Raw genomic sequence first — 13,909 nt, forward strand, 5'->3', positions numbered from 1 at the left:
GAATGGGTGTGTTCCAGGGCAAAGGAGATCCAGTTTAACCAGTACATTTGCAAGTCCCATCCCAGAGTGGTCTCATCTGTCTTTGGTTGTAGGGCTCTGGCTTTGAAGGGAGACATTCCTGTCTTGGTCTACCCACTTTTAGGGGCAATCCAATCCCAAAATGAATGGTACAGAAGTCACCTCCAGACCCCGAGGTGACACAGCAACCTGCTATCAGAGGCAGGTGCCAGGTAAACCCCTCTCCTGGGCCTCGGCTGTCTTTGATCTGCCCACGCCCCCACATGTCAGATGCCTCAGAAACCACATGTGTCTCTCCACCATCTGTAATCAAGGCAGTGCAGGGATGAGGAGCTCCTGATTCATCCAGCAATGGAGCCCTCAGGGGAAGGTAAGAAAAAAATCATTTTTACCTGTTCTCTACCTGGGGAAGAGGAGACCTGGCCCAAGAGGGACAGAGATATCCCTGTGCCTTAGTTTTCAGGAAAAGGTAACAGCAATGGTTACTTTTGTAAGCCAATGCTCCATAAGGATTATCCGCTATAAACAGATTTCTTACTTTTCTGTTCTTAATGGCTGGCATCAATAAACTCTCATTCTTGTGAGGGAAGCAGGTTAAAAACTGAATAGGTGGGACTGAAATAATAAATTGTTAAAAGCACAACCTGGAGTTTCTTAAGGGCCTGTTGACCCCACTGCTACCTCCAGCAGCACACTGGAGAGCCCACTTCTTCCCCATGGGGACACCTCAGGCTCCTCTATCTGTCCATCTTCACCTGGCGCCGCCATCTTTACCACTCCCAATACCCACATCACACTGTCCAATGTGGACAAACAGCTTAGCTGTTATTATGCCTCTGACAGGCTCACTGGAAGTCATATCAGCTGCCCCCAGGGACTGCCCCAAGGGGAAACTAAGCTCTGACATAACGAAGAGTCCTGTCTGAGGCACTTGTGTCTTTCAAAGTCATCCCCAATGCACCAAGACTTGCTCTGAATCCCGGCAACAGGGGAGAGAAGAGTAAATCCCGGCTGGGCTGTCAATCACATGGGGAATTTCTGAAGTAGGGCCAACCTAGACGGCTGCTCTGCTTGGTGCCCTCTCCCCGAGTCCTCCACGAGCCAGACCCACTGGAATTTTCTACTGAAGATCTTGGTAGTGATGACCTACATAATTGGAGGGAAGCCTATGGAGATAAGGTTATGAAATTATTATAATGCAGGAGACGAGTACGGGAAATTCAGGGTTCTGGGCCATTTTACAGGGGGTTCGTGGACAGGTGAAGTGGAAGAGACAGAAATCTTTGCAAGCGAACGGTAATTTCCTAAATGAAGGACCCAAGAGATCGTCCCCCACTCCACCCCAATAACCCAAAAGGGGTTTCCAACATACAAATTAGCTGACTCCATCCTACCGCCCAAGTAGGACTATTTAAGGGGCGAGCTGGGCCAGGAGTGCAGCTGAATCCGTGCCCCAGGCCTGCCTGCTGCCGCCCTCCAATCCTTGCCCGCTGCCAACCATGAGCCGCCAGTTGACCCTCTATCCCGGTGCTGAGCGCCTGGGCTTCAGTGGCTGCTCCGCTGTCATCTCAGGCCGGCTCAGCAGCAGCCATGCCTCGGTCAGGGCCGGAGTCAAGGGAGCAGCATTCGGCAGCAGAAGCCTGTTCTGTGTAGGGGGCGGCCGGCGGCTGGCGTTGAGCTCTGCGGGGAGGAGCGGCGGCTTCACACTGGGCCACGGAGGGGCGAGCAGTGGGCGGCCCGGGGGCTTCGTGGGCACTGTCTTCGGCAGCGCGGGGCTGGGTCCCACGTGCCCATCTGTGTGCCCACCCGGCGGCATCCCCCAGGTCGTCGTCAACAAGAGCCTTCTGGCTCCACTCAATGTGGAGCTAGACCCGGAGATCCAGAAGGTGCGCGCACAGGAGAGGGAGCAGATCAAGGCTCTGAACAACAAGTTTGCCTCCTTCATCGACAAGGTGGGTTCTTCTGCAGCTGCTAAGCCTGGGTTGGTTACATCACATGGTACAGAGCTCCTACTCTGTGGCTGAAGAGAGGGAAATGGTGTGAGCTTCCTTTCTGCACCTGTCAATCAAAGGGGCTCAATAATGTATCCTACCCCAGTGGCGAGACACTGGGACCAACTGTCCCGTGTGCTTAGGACATTAATTAACCCAATGAAGGGGAACCTTATCCTTCCTTTCATGTGGGAAGAGGCTCTGGGAAGGACGGAAGACTTGTAGCACGAGTCCTACAGGGGCATCCGGTGTTAGACAAGAAGTTAAAGACCCACGTCCAGAACAGGGGCACGAGAGGGACAATGGCCAGGGAATGTCACAAGGCATGGAAGTCAAAGCAAAAGGACAGGAGGCAGATTTCCAGAAGAGGGGAGAACAAAGAGCCAGAAATTTCCAGTCAACCTTAGGGGCATCTGCAGGGAAGGGCACACCAAGGTGCTCGGCCATGCATGGGGTAGCTGGAAAGGTGACTTTGGAGAGTCAGTGGCCGGGACCCCAGAGAATGGGAAAGATGCGAGGAATCCATTTCCCTTGCCCGGACACTCACGGTATAAGAGATCTTGACCGTGAGGGTGTTGGGGACATAATAGTGATGGCCAGCATTGATGAAGACATTACTGCATTTCTGGGGTGCCTGGTGACTCTTATCAACTCAAGGCCTCTGATTCTGTTTTCCTGGCTTTTATGCAAAGGAATTAGGCCTGGAATGATGAGGCACAAGCCCATGTTGAGAGAAGAGTTGATGTAGTTTCTCCTCCTAACTTTCCTCTACCCGAGTACGTTTCCTTCTGTCCCTATGCTGAGAGACGGTAGGACAGGGAGGCTGGTGAGCAGAGAGGAGCAGACATGGGAGGAACCCTGAAGTATGTGAGAACGACTTTGAACAAATAGCATCAACCAATAACATCTGAGCTCTGAGAGAAGGAGCATTGGCTCATCAGAATGTCCGGTTTTTCTCCTCTACTCCCCAATTCCTAGCATCTTTAGCAAGAGAAACTGACCCAGTCCATGGCAACTCACCGGGGACGTGATGCCATTAGTTAAACCTCATGGGAAACGGTGGGCCATGGCTGCCTTTGGGTTCCAGGTGCGCTTCCTGGAGCAGCAGAACCAGGTGCTGGAGACCAAGTGGGAGCTGCTGCAGCAGCTGGACCTGAACAACTCTAAGAGGAGCCTGGAGCCCGTCCATGAGAGTTACATCAGCAACCTGCAGAAGCAGCTGGAGAGCCTGTCTGGGGACAGGGTGAGGCTGGACTCGGAGCTGAGGAACATGAGGGAAGTGGTGGAGGACTGTAAGAAGAGGTGAGTGGGTAAGCAGAGATGGCGTCACTGGACGGTGGTATTCCTTTCATGTCCCATAGAAGAGATTCCTAGATAGAATGGGGTTGGAAAGATGGTAGCTCTACCCAGAATGCTCCTCCTAATGTCTAGGAAATCTGTTCAATGTCTTGCCCTGGAGACAGGAGACTGGGGCAAAGAGCACTGGCTAAAAGTCATCTGTGTAGCCTTGTGGTTTCCCCTAAGTAAGGTTTCGATGGCAGTTCCCCAAAAGAGAGATACCTCACCAACCCTGGAACAAAATTTAAAACTAAGCAAAATAAGATTCTAAACGTGGTTTGTCTCGAAATGTACATACTCTGTGGAAGTATCTCATCTCTCAGGAGAGAACAAATTTGAAGCCAGATTGAGAGTAGGCCAGGAGGGAGTACAGGAATGCGAACCAGGTATTTAGAAAGTTTGTTTCTAGGTGTCAAGTTTATAGGCACAGGTGCTAGCTGCCATGACTCCGAGGGGTGGAGATGGTCAGAGCTGGCATAGCTCTAACCACCCCTATTCTACAGACCCCCTCAGCCAGAAGCCTGGCCTGAGCTCCTCATAGAGAGCCTAACGGAGCTGGTCATTGCCCTGACCACAGAGAGACTATGGGAATGGGCTTTAAAAAACACTTTCAAACGGTTGCAATGAGTACAGTATAACTGAGATCAAGAGAACTCAGATGGGACCAGGTGAGGAAGCTCTGCTGAAGAGGGGCAGAGGGGCAGGGTAGAGGCTGTGCTGTCTCTGGGCCTCCCTTGGGGTAAAGATCTGGAGTTCCTGAACTGCTATTCACTGCGTGGCTTTAGGTGAGCCCCTCAGGCCTCTGGAACTGCAGCATTAGTACAGTACGTGTAACATCAAACACAGATGACTGGTCTCAATGCTTGAATGAGCTGCTAAGAGGAAAATGACAAACAGCAGTGTACTGGCAGCTCTTAAAAGCTCCAAGTTCAGCACAGGGCACTTGGGCCTGCCTGATGACCAGAGTCCCCGATGTTAATTTCAGCTTCACTATTAGCTAACTTTGTGACCCTGGCCAAGTACACTTCTCCTGCCCCATAAAACATCAGGACAACAGAATAGACCTCATAGAAAAATAGAAAAGATTTTATTGGAGTTGTTGTGGAGCTGGACATGATGGCACACACCTTTGATTCCAGCACTGGGAAGGCTTTCACTTTATATAGTGAGTTCAAAGACAGCTAGGAGTGCATAGAGAGACCCTATTTTAAAAAAAAGAAAGAGAAAAAGAAAAGAAAGGAGAGCTGATACAGGAAACAAACTAGACGACAAAACATTTATCCTGTTGTTTTGCATGCAGCAATGAAAAAATATTACTTGGATTTATTATGATTGTTTAAAGTTACCAGCTGAAGAACCATTTGTAACTCTGGCGGTTGCTTCTGACAGTCTTCTTGATCAAACACCTCCTATGTATCTTATAAACTAGATAGAAAGTACTAAATCTATAAAGTCCTAAAATCTAATCAGTCCGGCAAATAAGATATGCCTTAATTTTTGTCGTGAGGCATCAGATATTACATGTCTGCAAGACAGGCAACAAGTTGAGTAAGAGTAATATTTTATCATAAAATGCCATCTGAAAGCTTTCAGTGACTTGCCAAGCTACACACAAAATCTGGGATATATCATATGAACTGTTTGAATTCATCCAACATTAAAAAACCAGGGCAGCCTTAGCAAACCTCCCAGGCGTAGTTACTTGATTGCTTTGTTTAGTTATATTAGGGATTGAACCTAATGCTCCTTACATACTAGACAAGTGCTCTGCACCGGGCTACGGCATCGGCCCCCAGTTACCTCTTGAAGAACTTGCTTTTCTATCTAACTCTGATTTTGTTCCATTCATACTTTCTGAATGGAGGGGCTGCCAGTGATGTACTTAGGGATACATGAGGGTCTGCAAAGTGTTGCTTATATTTAAGCATGTAGAAGGAACTATTTTCTAACATTAGATCCCCTGTTTATTATAGTAAGATATGTATAACAAAATGTTTCCATTTTGAGCTCTTTAAATTAAAAAAGTTAACAATATTTTTTCTTATATACAATGTATCCACATGAAAAACATTCCAGTGCCGTTCAAACACTAAGACCTTGTTTTACCTGAAGTGGAAGTCTGAGACTGGCATAAAATAGTTTGAGTTACCTCTGCTTGGTGCCCTGGGCTGCGTCACATCAGTGCGGTCGGGAGCAGGTGAACCTTTCTGCCACAGCATGGAAGGGAAGTGCAGTGGATCCTGCATGTTCCTACCACGGAGATGTCTTAGGCAAATCATGTCAGGGCAGACTGTATACGGAGTGAAGAGCTAGAGGAAAATACTCCTAGAACTGGTGCTCCTTCTTGGGGCAGCTATGTGCTCTGGGGTAAACACTCTGCAGCTGTGATGCAGAAGAAATGGCTTCCGCACACAGAACTCAACTGACCCAATGGCACGGCTCTTGTCTCCCACAGGTATGAGGTGGAGATTAACAGACGCACAGCCGCTGAGAATGAATTTGTGGTGCTGAAGAAGGTAAGGGTGGGTGCAGTTGGGGCAGGGAGAAGGTTGGAGTGTTTCCAACCATCAGCGACAGTGATATGTGTAGGGGAGGGAGGGACTCCAGGGCTACTTGGTTCCTTGGAATTCTAACATCTCAGCTCCTTCTGCCGAGTCCCTCCCCTGGAGTGCACGATGCCTCTAGAACCTGCACACTTAGCATTCAGCTTAGTCCCAGGTATCCTGCTGCATCTCTGGTGTGGCCGCTCGCTGAACTGAGTTAGTTTCTTCCTAGGGACTGGGCCATTCTTGAAGGATGAGGTGAGGGGAATGAAGAGTTAACTACTCTCCACTCCGAGTGGCAGGGAGGGCAGGGTGGGCAAGTCAGGGAGGGCAGCCTGACCCTCACATGTGCCCCAGGATGTGGACGCTGCTTACATGAACAAGGTGGAGCTCCAAGCCAAGGTGGACTCCTTGACAGATGACATCAAATTCTTCAAGGTCCTCTTTGAAGGGGTAAGCTCTCTACTGGCCTCTCTCAGGCAGCTGCTCCTAAGGGCTGGGAGGAAAAAGCCTTTTGTTCTGGTGCAGCTAATGGTCGATGAGGTCATACTAAGGGCTGGGCACAGGGCCAGACTTTGAGAAGACCACCATGGTGTTTGTGCTCCAGGCTTGGCATGGGAAACTGCATGGGAAGGTGCTTTAGGGGAGCAGAGGAAGGCATGTGAACCCCACCTGGGCCTTCAGGGACTGTCTCTGAAGAGAGGATGTCTGGGAAGGGAAAGGAAGCAGGAGACTCCCTCCAGCCATTTGAGTAGAGCCTGGAGTCTTGATGTGATTAGCATTGCTAGCTCTGGAGATGGGTGGGAGGGACCTGTACTGTAGAGAGCAAACAAAGTATCATTGCTTGGGTCAGAAGTTCAAGGAAGCCAGTCTCACCTCTGCTGAGAAGCGTCAGGGGAAGTAGTGTGCTCATGGCGCCCCTAACAGACTCCCCTCCCCCACTGGCCACCAGGAAATTGCTCAGATGCAGTCCCACATCAGCGACACGTCCGTCATTCTGTCCATGGACAATAACCGACAGCTGGATCTGGACAGCATCCTCGCTGAGGTTCGAGCCCAGTATGAGGAGATTGCTGTGAAGAGCAAGGCGGAGACAGAGAACATGTACCAGTGTAAGGTGAGCCTGGTGCACAGTGGGCAGAGAGCTGTGGGTGTGGCTCTGGTGTACGCACACGTGTGTATGTGTGTGTGCCTGTGTATGTGCACATGTGGGCCTGAATGTGTGGATGGACTTAGTTGAGACTCTTTTTTGTTTTGGAGTTGAACCTCCTAGAAGTGCTTCCCCCTGGTCAAGGGAGCTCAGTCAGTCTTAGCTAACGCTATGGACAAATACAGGTTTAGCCTTTCCCTCACCGTGTGGCTCTGAGTGACAGATAAGGCCATGCCCACTACAACCCTCAAGAGCCTGTGAGTAACCCACACACCTCAGCTTTTTTCCTTTGGTGAAACAAGGACAGAAAATGGACTCTGACAGGCCATCATATTTAAGAACCCAAGGGCCCCGCTGAGCTAGAGCACGACCTTGCTCTTAGAGGGAATTGCTGCTTTTCCAGTTCCTTCCATTCCCTCCTTCACGCTCCTCCCTCCTTGACTGGGGTTTAAACTTCCCTAACATGGAGACCACAGACATGGAGCACTGCCTCCATACTGAGCACCCTTCCCCCATGCTGAGTGCTCCCATGAGGTCCGCCCTTAACCACCTTGCACCCTTCTCTTCTGATCTGACCACAGATCCAGGAGCTGCAGGCCACTGCAGGCCAGCATGGGGATGACCTCAAACTCACCAAGTCTGAGATCACAGAGATCAACAGGCTGATCCAGAGGATCCACTCAGAGATTGGAAACATGAAGAAGCAGGTGGGTTCTATGCAGCAAGGCAGCGAGTGGGTTCACTTGGCGCCAGCCAGGGTGGGACTGTCCTCATCAGGTGGGTTGGACCGGCTGCGATCCACTCATCCAAACTTCTGTGCCTGTTGACAGACCTGGGGGCCGCTTATCAGACGAGGAGAGCACAGTTGAGGAAAAAAGCTAGAAATCTTTTTTTGGTGTCAAAATCAGTTGTTGCTTCTTCACTGTGGAGCAAACTTCCATAGGAAGGGGACATCCCTTCCCAAGAGAAGGTGGAATTTAGATCCCACCATCACTAAAGCCTTAGCTGAATGACCAAAACATACTCAAACTAAAAGATTGAAGAAGCTTCCAGAGTCCTTCCATGTGCAAACACACAATCCTAATGACCGATAGATTTCAAGATTCCCGACTGAAGGTGTTTGCCACCTGCAAAGCCTGCAAGCCACACAAATGCATCTTTAAGGCCTGTTCTTGCCCTGAGTATGATTCTCTGCCGATGGGTGGGCGAACTGAAGGCATAGTGGACTTATTAGACAGATATTTTACTAAGAGGAACTTATTAGCTGCCATATCCCTCTCAGATTCATGGGCACCCCGAGACACCCTGTGAGGTGTAAATCTCTAGCCTCAAGGAGACTTTTACCCCCGGTTGCCTTTAGAATCTGATAGACAATGGTTTCTAATTGAATGGGGCAGGGCCAGGGCCACATACCCAGGCATCCCATCTTCTCTATGCCCTCCTTCTCTTTCCTCTCAGGTAAAGATGTCTACTTTTAGAGGTTGAGGCATGAGTTGGGGTGGGGGCGATGGAGAAGGGAATGAGGCAGGTGGTGCCTAGAGTCAGAGGAAGAATAGACTCACCTCCAGTTCTGTCCATGCTGGACCAGCCAACAGGATCCTGAAGCAGCATCAGGGGAGGAGGGCTGAGCAAGATTTCAGACCCAACGTGACGAGTCTGTTTGCTCCCAGTGCTCCAACCTGGAGACGGCCATTGCTGATGCTGAACAGAGAGGCGACTGCGCTCTCAAGGATGCCCGGGCCAAGCTGGACCAGCTGGAGGGAGCCCTGCAGCAGTCCAAGGAGGAGCTGGCCCGGATGCTGCGTGAACACCAGGAGCTGATGAACGTCAAGCTGGCCCTGGACATGGAGATCGCCACCTACCGCAAGCTGCTGGAGAGCGAGGAGAGCCGGTGAGGAGCAACGCCTTTGTCTGGGGCAGTTTTTGCTTTAACAGTTTGGCTCTGTTTGGGCTCTCCTGAAGTGAAATCATACGACAGGGGTGCTTACCTTGTGGTAGGGATGACATAAACTGGACAGCAAAACGGACCCACTTATAGAATCCCTAAAAGGCCACAGGAAAACAAGTATTGATGCCACCCATATTAGAGACCGTTCCCTGGCTCTCTTCATGGTTCTTGGATGGGAGAGAGGGAAGAAAGCCTCTCAGACACCCAAGTTCAAAGTCACTGTGGTGAAGTCCGAGCTCGGTGAGGACCTTGGATCATTTTCACTATCACTAGAGAATGACCGGATTGTACTTCTGTGAAGCGGATGGCCCAGGAGCCTCTGGTGTAGAGGGGCTTCCTAGAGCAGGGTTCTCACTGACGGTTGCTCAGGAACTGGAAGAAAGGAGGTTGGGAAGGGGGTGGGGCTTCTCTGACTGGAAAGACTCCGGTCTCCCTGAGTAGGTGGCTGATTGAGGTGGACTTACTTGTTTGTTCTCTCTCTAGGATGGCTGGTGAATACCCAAGTTCTGTGAGCATTTGTAAGTACCTGCATGCTCTGGTCTGTCCGTGGTTATCTTATCAGGAACCTATGTAGCTCTAGTTTCATGGTACAAAGGAGTCATTGGAATCTCAAGGAAACTGGGAGGGAGGAAGGGGTTAAGGATGGAAAGAGGGGTCTGGCCTCAATGGCGCAGGGAAGCAACAGCTGGAGAATAATAATACATTGAAATATGAAAGAAAACAATCAACAGATTTCCGGCAGTGAGCTGCAAACGATGCTAGACCACAGCAGTCTTCCTATTCCTGCCAGAGCAGCATGGCCACTCCCTTAGCCTATTTCTCTGTAAGGAGTTCAAAGTCTTATATGGATGTATAGACCCAGCAACTTGCAAAAAAAACCTTGAATGTTTGGGGTTACGTACGGGTAAAATGAAGTCACAGTTATGAATGCTGTCCACAAAGATATCTCAGTAAACACACACACACACAACTCATAACACATACACACAGGAATATACACACAGACACACACACTAACTCAGGTTCTTAAATACACGCATATACATGCATGCATGCACCCATGAAAACACACACACATAGAGACAGAGACAGAGGGAGGCAGAGAGAGAGGGAGGGAGAGAGGGAGAAAGAGAGAGGAGACTGACTGAGGCTGGGATCTTCTGTCTACCCTTCCAGCTGTCATTAGCAGTACCAATGCAGGACCAGGAGGTGCTGGCTTCAGTGTGGGCTTTGGTGCCTCAAGCAGTTATAACTACAGACCTCTGGCCTTGGAGGTGAAGACCAAGGGTAGCTGTGGCAGCGAGCTCAAGGATCCTCCGGCCAAAACCTCAGGCAGCGGCTGTGCAGCCAAAAAGACCTCCAGATGACAGACAGGGGCAGTGCTATGAGCAGAAGGCTGTGGACCCCACTCTCCTCTTCCCTCTGGTCCCTTTTCAAGCCAGGAAGCATTTTCTCCATCACTGAAATCCCAACTGTTCTCCCAGCACGGTTTCCTCGGTGCAGGGAACCTGCACTGTTGGGTAGGGGAAGGCCAGCCAGTCACTTGCTCTCCCAGTGACCTCTCCCACTCACTTCCTACTGGATAGCTGCCCCCACACAAAGATGAAGCGTGGACCCAAGATATTTCCCTGAAGCCAACTGCTAGCCTCTCTGTGTCTTCCTCCAGCCTTCCCTGTCAAGACGGCCTTCTCTGTTGTCCTCTGGTGGGGATTCTGTGTAGCTCTCTGCTTTTCTTGCAATAAATGATTGATGGATGTCATCATAATCTTTTTCATGTTGCTGTAATAGAATACTTGAGATGGGGTGTTCTGGTTTGAATTGGAAATGTCACTCCACAAGCTCATGTTGTGAACAGTTGGCTCCCAGCTTGTGGTATTCTTTGGAGGTCTGTGGAGCCTTTAGACGATGGGTCCTGGTGGGTAGCAGGAGGCCACTAGGCCTTGAAGGTTATACCCAGCCTGGGCTCCAGCCTACTTTACTTCTCCTTCAGACACTGTCTAAGGAGTCTGTGCCCACGCTCCTCTGTTGTGAGCAAGTCTGATGGACCACAACCCTCTCAGATCACAAGCCCAGACAATATCTCCCTCCCCACAGGTGTTTGGAGTATTTCAGCTGGTAATCTATAAAGAGCATGGTTTATTTTGACTCATGGTTCTGAAGGTCTAAGAGCAGGGCACCAGCATTTCTCCATCTCCTGGAGATGGCCTGGCGCTCAGTCACAGCACGGTGAAGATGCAGACAGGGGAAGTGAGCATGTGTGTCTGGACCTGTGTCCAAGGGTAAGCCTGTGTTCACAGGTGGGCAAGAGAAGATCTCAGGCTCAGTTCATTACCTTACTGTAGAGAAAGTCGTTAATCCAGTCATGGGGCATTGTCTCCATGGTTCAGTCGAAGCCCAAAGAGCTTACTGGGAATCAAACTTCAGCATGAGTTAGATGGGGACAACTGCATGCAAACATATTTGTTTGGTTTTCAGTGTTTATGTGTTACCCACATGTCACCCTTTGCATTGGTCTAACATTTTTTTGGGGGGGGGTCCTGACTCTTGCTCCACTCTGGACCACCAACCACACACACACATCCTCTTTATTGTCTGGCTTCACCCTGGTAGACAGCAGGTGACAGTTGATCCAGAGATGGGCTCCATGCTTCCCATGCTGTTACATATGGGACGGGTGATGTCACCCTCACTGTGGAGACATACTCAGCCTGGAGCCACCCCAACAGTGGCCCTTTCTCCCCCCATGTGGCTCCATTTCCTCATCTTCTAGCACAAGCAGGAAGTCTGTGCACAGGGATCTTCTGACTGTATCTGTTCCAATTGTTTGTACAAACCTGCTGGCTTATGGGACAAGTATGGAGTGAGCCATTGTCTGGGGACTGGGGATACTGAAACAAACAGTGTAGGCAGAGACCTGGGAGGTTCACATTCTACTGAGGATAGGAGAACCCAGCAACAAACAACGAAGTGTCGGTAAGTAGGGTTAACTGCTAGGAAGAATTATCAGCACAGTAAGATGAGCGATTTGGGTGATCTTTGTAGGCATGTGTGTCTTTGCATGGGTAGGCCTGTACCTCAAGAACAAGCCTCATTGAAAGGCGGTGTTCTGGGTGCCTCTTGGCCCACCATCTCATCCCTTAGCACACCAGGCTCTTCACACCCAGGGATCACTGATCTATTTCCCATTTATTGGGAAAAATGATTTCCTCATCTTTTGTAGCCGGGATGGACTACCATTCCCTCTCATGTGCCTGCAGTGCCCAGTTCCTCCTGTAAACTCCATCAAGACATCTAGCATGAAAAGAGAAGCAACAGTCTTGCTGTCAGCCCAACCATTCCACAGGCCCCACTCCTCAGGAGTGCAAGCTGTCACCCAGAGGAATGAGATCTGCTTACAGTACTGGGTGGGGGGAGGGCCTTGGTAGGTAACTGTGTAACTGTGACACTTATGCTGGTATGTCCCTCCTCCATCCCTCGACACCCCCTTATCCCAGGGGCCTCAAGTGTGGCTCAACTCAGGATATATTTTCTGCAAGAATGTGCTACTGAGTGGAGTCCTGTCTTCTGGGGGAACTAAGAGCCCTACATAATACAAATGCCTTAATGCCTTGCCATGCAAGTGGGAAAACACTAATAGATTTGTGTGTCTTACATAGCCACACACATACAGTTTACATAATTTATTATTCAAATGGGGGCCCTTTGATATCATCAAATGCTAAACTGATCCTCAGGAAAGAGGCAAAGCAAAGACTTCCAGGCTAATGGTCCCTGTGGACCTGGCATTCTGGCTTTGGATTTTGGTTCTTTTAACTGCCAGTTGTGGCCCAGGACAAAATCATTCCCTTGTAAAAAAAAATGGGCTCAACTGTGAAGAGATGTGTGAGATATTAAGTCATACCCAGCTGCTGCTGGGGCAGCACTATGGATAAGCAGATGTCACACACTCGAAGACAACGATTCAATGCATCATGTAGCAATGCAGGCACCAGTGACAGCCATCTGTTTTCTTGTTAAGTATTGCGAGTGCCCATAAGTGTGTAAGCTACCGCAGTTTATGCACGTAAGTGTGTGCTCTCCAGACTTACCATGAACACCCGAGTCCTACCCAGTGTTTTGATAACTGGAGCATCATCAAATGACAAAGTTTTCAGCTTTGTTATCCACTGTGGGACCTGTTATATACACTGCTGTTTGCTGACCTGAACCTGCAATGTGTCACTGCAGGATCTGGGTGGCTGATAACTTCATTTGGGAAGAGTTTTGCTGAGTAGCCCTGGATAGCTTGGAGCACCCTATGAATCCCAGGCTGGCCCTTGACTTGCAATGGTTCTCCTGTCTCTCTCTCCAGAATGCTGAGATTCATGCATCATGTTCTGTCCATGGGTCTTGAGTCTGTGGTTCTCTCTCTCTGGGGTTGTAGGATGTGTATTGATTGATTCAGGGCACAGGAGTCGGGCAGCAGCAGAGGTTGGTGGAGTTGGACTGTGGAATAGTGGATCTTTTTTGTTGTTGTTGTTTGATCTATTTTTTTAAACTTTTTTTAATTCGATATATTTTTTATTTACATTTCAAATGATTTCCCCTTTTCCAGCCCCCCACTCCCCGAAAGTCCCATAAGCCCCCTTCTCTCCCCCTGTCCTCCCACCCATCCCTTCCCACTTCCCTGTTCTGGTTTTGCCCTATACTGCTTCACTGAGTCTTTCCAGAACAAGGGGCCACTCCTCCTTTCTTCTTGTACCTCATTTGATGTGTGGATTATGTTTTGGGTATTCCAGTTTTCTAGGTTAGTATCCACTTATTAGTGAGTGCATACCATGATTCACCTTTTGAGTCTGGGTTACCTCACTTAGTATGATGTTCTCCAGCTCCATCCATCTTATATCACCTTAAGTGCAAACACTTCTAATCTGTGCATTCA

The 13,909-nt window shown here is 49.6% G+C and overlaps 1 protein-coding gene across 2 annotated transcripts; it reads left to right on the forward strand.

Moving 5' to 3' along the window:
• Positions 1-1,517: 1,517 nt before the first annotated feature.
• On the forward strand, positions 1,518-10,418 carry Krt72 (keratin 72). 2 transcript variants are annotated; one of them, XM_052160600.1, is made up of 9 exons: positions 1,518-1,970; positions 3,097-3,311; positions 5,803-5,863; positions 6,248-6,343; positions 6,843-7,007; positions 7,622-7,747; positions 8,711-8,931; positions 9,472-9,506; positions 10,165-10,418. In XM_052160600.1, exons 1-9 carry the CDS (start codon positions 1,518-1,520, stop codon positions 10,353-10,355), a joined length of 1,563 nt encoding a protein of 520 aa, XP_052016560.1. In that variant the 3' UTR covers positions 10,356-10,418. The 2 variants fall into 2 exon arrangements, with proteins under 2 accessions (XP_052016560.1, XP_052016561.1); XM_052160601.1 differs by lacking the exon at positions 7,622-7,747.
• Positions 10,419-13,909: the final 3,491 nt, after the last annotated feature.

The sequence above is a fragment of the Apodemus sylvaticus genome, chromosome 17 (assembly GCF_947179515.1).
Source record: "Apodemus sylvaticus chromosome 17, mApoSyl1.1, whole genome shotgun sequence".
NCBI lineage: Eukaryota > Metazoa > Chordata > Mammalia > Rodentia > Muridae > Apodemus > Apodemus sylvaticus.

Coding starts and splice junctions, on each gene's coding strand:
- Krt72 (XM_052160600.1), top strand. CDS start 1,518: ATGAGCCGCCAGTTGACCCTCTATCCCGGTGCTGAGCGCCTGGGCTTC. Junction 3,312..5,802: donor GTGGAGGACTGTAAGAAGAG/GTGAGTGGGTAA, acceptor TGTCTCCCACAG/GTATGAGGTGGAGATTAACA. Junction 5,864..6,247: donor AATTTGTGGTGCTGAAGAAG/GTAAGGGTGGGT, acceptor CATGTGCCCCAG/GATGTGGACGCTGCTTACAT.